The 2,025-nt window shown below is 37.9% G+C and overlaps 1 protein-coding gene across 1 annotated transcript in view; it reads left to right on the plus strand.

The window, feature by feature from the left end:
- The window catches only part of LOC115302270 (olfactory receptor 4K13-like), a 2,551-nt gene extending 2,025 nt beyond the window's left edge, over positions 1 to 526 (plus strand). Inside the window, exon 3 of the mRNA XM_029952220.1 lies at positions 1 to 526. This exon is cut by the window's left edge and continues 2 nt beyond it. Coding sequence (XP_029808080.1) covers positions 1 to 526 — 526 coding nt within the window.
- The last annotated feature ends 1,499 nt before the right edge of the window (positions 527 to 2,025 follow it).

Here is a 2,025-nt window from a genome sequence, read left to right on the forward strand (position 1 = left end):
CAGGGTGCTCATTGTATTTCTACTGCTCTCATGGACAATTGGGTTCATACACACCACAAGCCAGATGATTTTCACTGTAGGTTTACCTTTCTGTGGTCCCAATGTCGTGGATAGCATTTTCTGTGATCTTCCCCTGGTCATCAAGCTTGCCTGCACGGACACCTATATCCTAGAGTTCTTGGTGATTGCAAACAGTGGACTCTTGGCCCTGGTCTGCTTCATTCTCCTGCTCATATCCTACGTGGTCATGCTGGTCACCATCTGGCAGCGCTCCTCCAGTGCATCCTCCAAGGCAGTGTCCACACTGTCTGCTCACATCACTGTGGTCACTCTCTTCTTTGGCCCCACTATCTTCATTTATGTTTTCCCATTCAAGAGTTACTCTGTAGATAAGTTTCTTTCTGTATTTTACTCTATAATCACTCCCCTCCTTAATCCAATTATTTATACCCTGAGGAATCAGGAAATGAAATCAGCCATTAAGAGACTCAACAGTCAGCATATTGGCTCTTGGCTCACTTCCTAATGTTTAAAACACACTCATAGGTCTAACAGGAGAACAGGAGAAAACTAATGGAGGACCATGGGGAGGGGAAGGGGGAAAGAGAATTGGGGAGAGAGATGCAAAACCTGAGAGACTATTGAATACGGAAAAGGAAGTGAAGGTTGAAGGGGAGGGGGAGGGGGGAAAGAGGTGGTGGTGATGGAGGAGGGCAGGGCACTCCTGCGGAAGAGCACAGGGTGTTATATGGAAACCAATTTGACAATAAACTATTTAAAAAAAATTAAAACATGATTGTTTTGTGCTCTCTGCTATTTGGGGTTTTGAGATGAATATTTATCAGAATAATTAAAGACTATCAATTTTATTCCTTCTATATTCATGGAATTAAGATCAGTTTTATTAAAAATCTGATGGAAAATGTTCCTAGCATAGATTCAATACATAAATGTGTATTCATTATTTCCTTGTACTTGCTTGTCTTAGAATTCATGGAAATAACCCTAACGTTTAAAATATCCAACCATGCTTGTTTTCAAAAACTTCATAAATTTTAATTGGCTCAGTATGTAAAAATTTATAACTTTAGAAAGACAGCACATTATATGATGCATAGTATCAATTTTTATTCATAAAGTTGTCTTTATTATTATTACTTTAGTTTACTTTGAGAAAGACAGCATGAGTGGTGGAGGGGCAGAGAGAGAGGAAGACAGAGAATCCCAGGCAGTCTCTGCATAGGCTTGAACTCATCTGAAGTCCTGATGTAGGTCTTGAACTCTTCAAAAGCTGTATTTAGTAACTTAATAGGTGTTAGAATATCTATTAATATATGTTAACCACATAGAGTCTGCACAGAGGCATTGTGTTTTGTATAAGGATAAGAATGCTTTTCACTATATAGCCTCAGTACACAAACCCCTTTATTCAAATGTAAAAATAAACATTTCAGCGTATCTTTAATACCTAAATGGTTTTCAGAGAATCAATATCAACTGAAATGCTAAAACCTAAAACCATGAACTGCTTAATGTAGCTTGCTCTTCCAGATAACACTCCATGTTTTTTCAACTGAAATCGGTCATTCATGAAACATCTAAAGAAAGTATTTACTAGGTACCAAGCACTGTTTAAAGCAATACAGATACATGTTTACAGATACAGACCTTATCCTTGTTCTGGAGAAAATATCAAAAGGGAGGGATTTATGTCAGGCATGGTGGTCTCAACAGATCACTTTAAGGGTATATATCTATACCAACACATTAAGAAAGCTCTAGAATTAGACATATGAGCAAGAAAAGAGTATTCCAGGCAAAAGACCAAGTGTACACAGCCATGGTGAAGTGAGAAAGAGCTTTTAAATATTAAAGGTAGACCTTATGAAGGAGACTGATGAATAAAAGGGAGAACTATGCTGAGATTTTACAGAAAGGAAGAGATCAGAAGTTTCAGGCATAGTGGATTCCTTTTTATTGTCCATATAAAGCCATTGAAGTGTTTTGATAAAGGGAAGAATGGGA

This window comes from Suricata suricatta, chromosome 9 (genome assembly GCF_006229205.1).
Source record: "Suricata suricatta isolate VVHF042 chromosome 9, meerkat_22Aug2017_6uvM2_HiC, whole genome shotgun sequence".
Lineage (NCBI taxonomy): Eukaryota > Metazoa > Chordata > Mammalia > Carnivora > Herpestidae > Suricata > Suricata suricatta.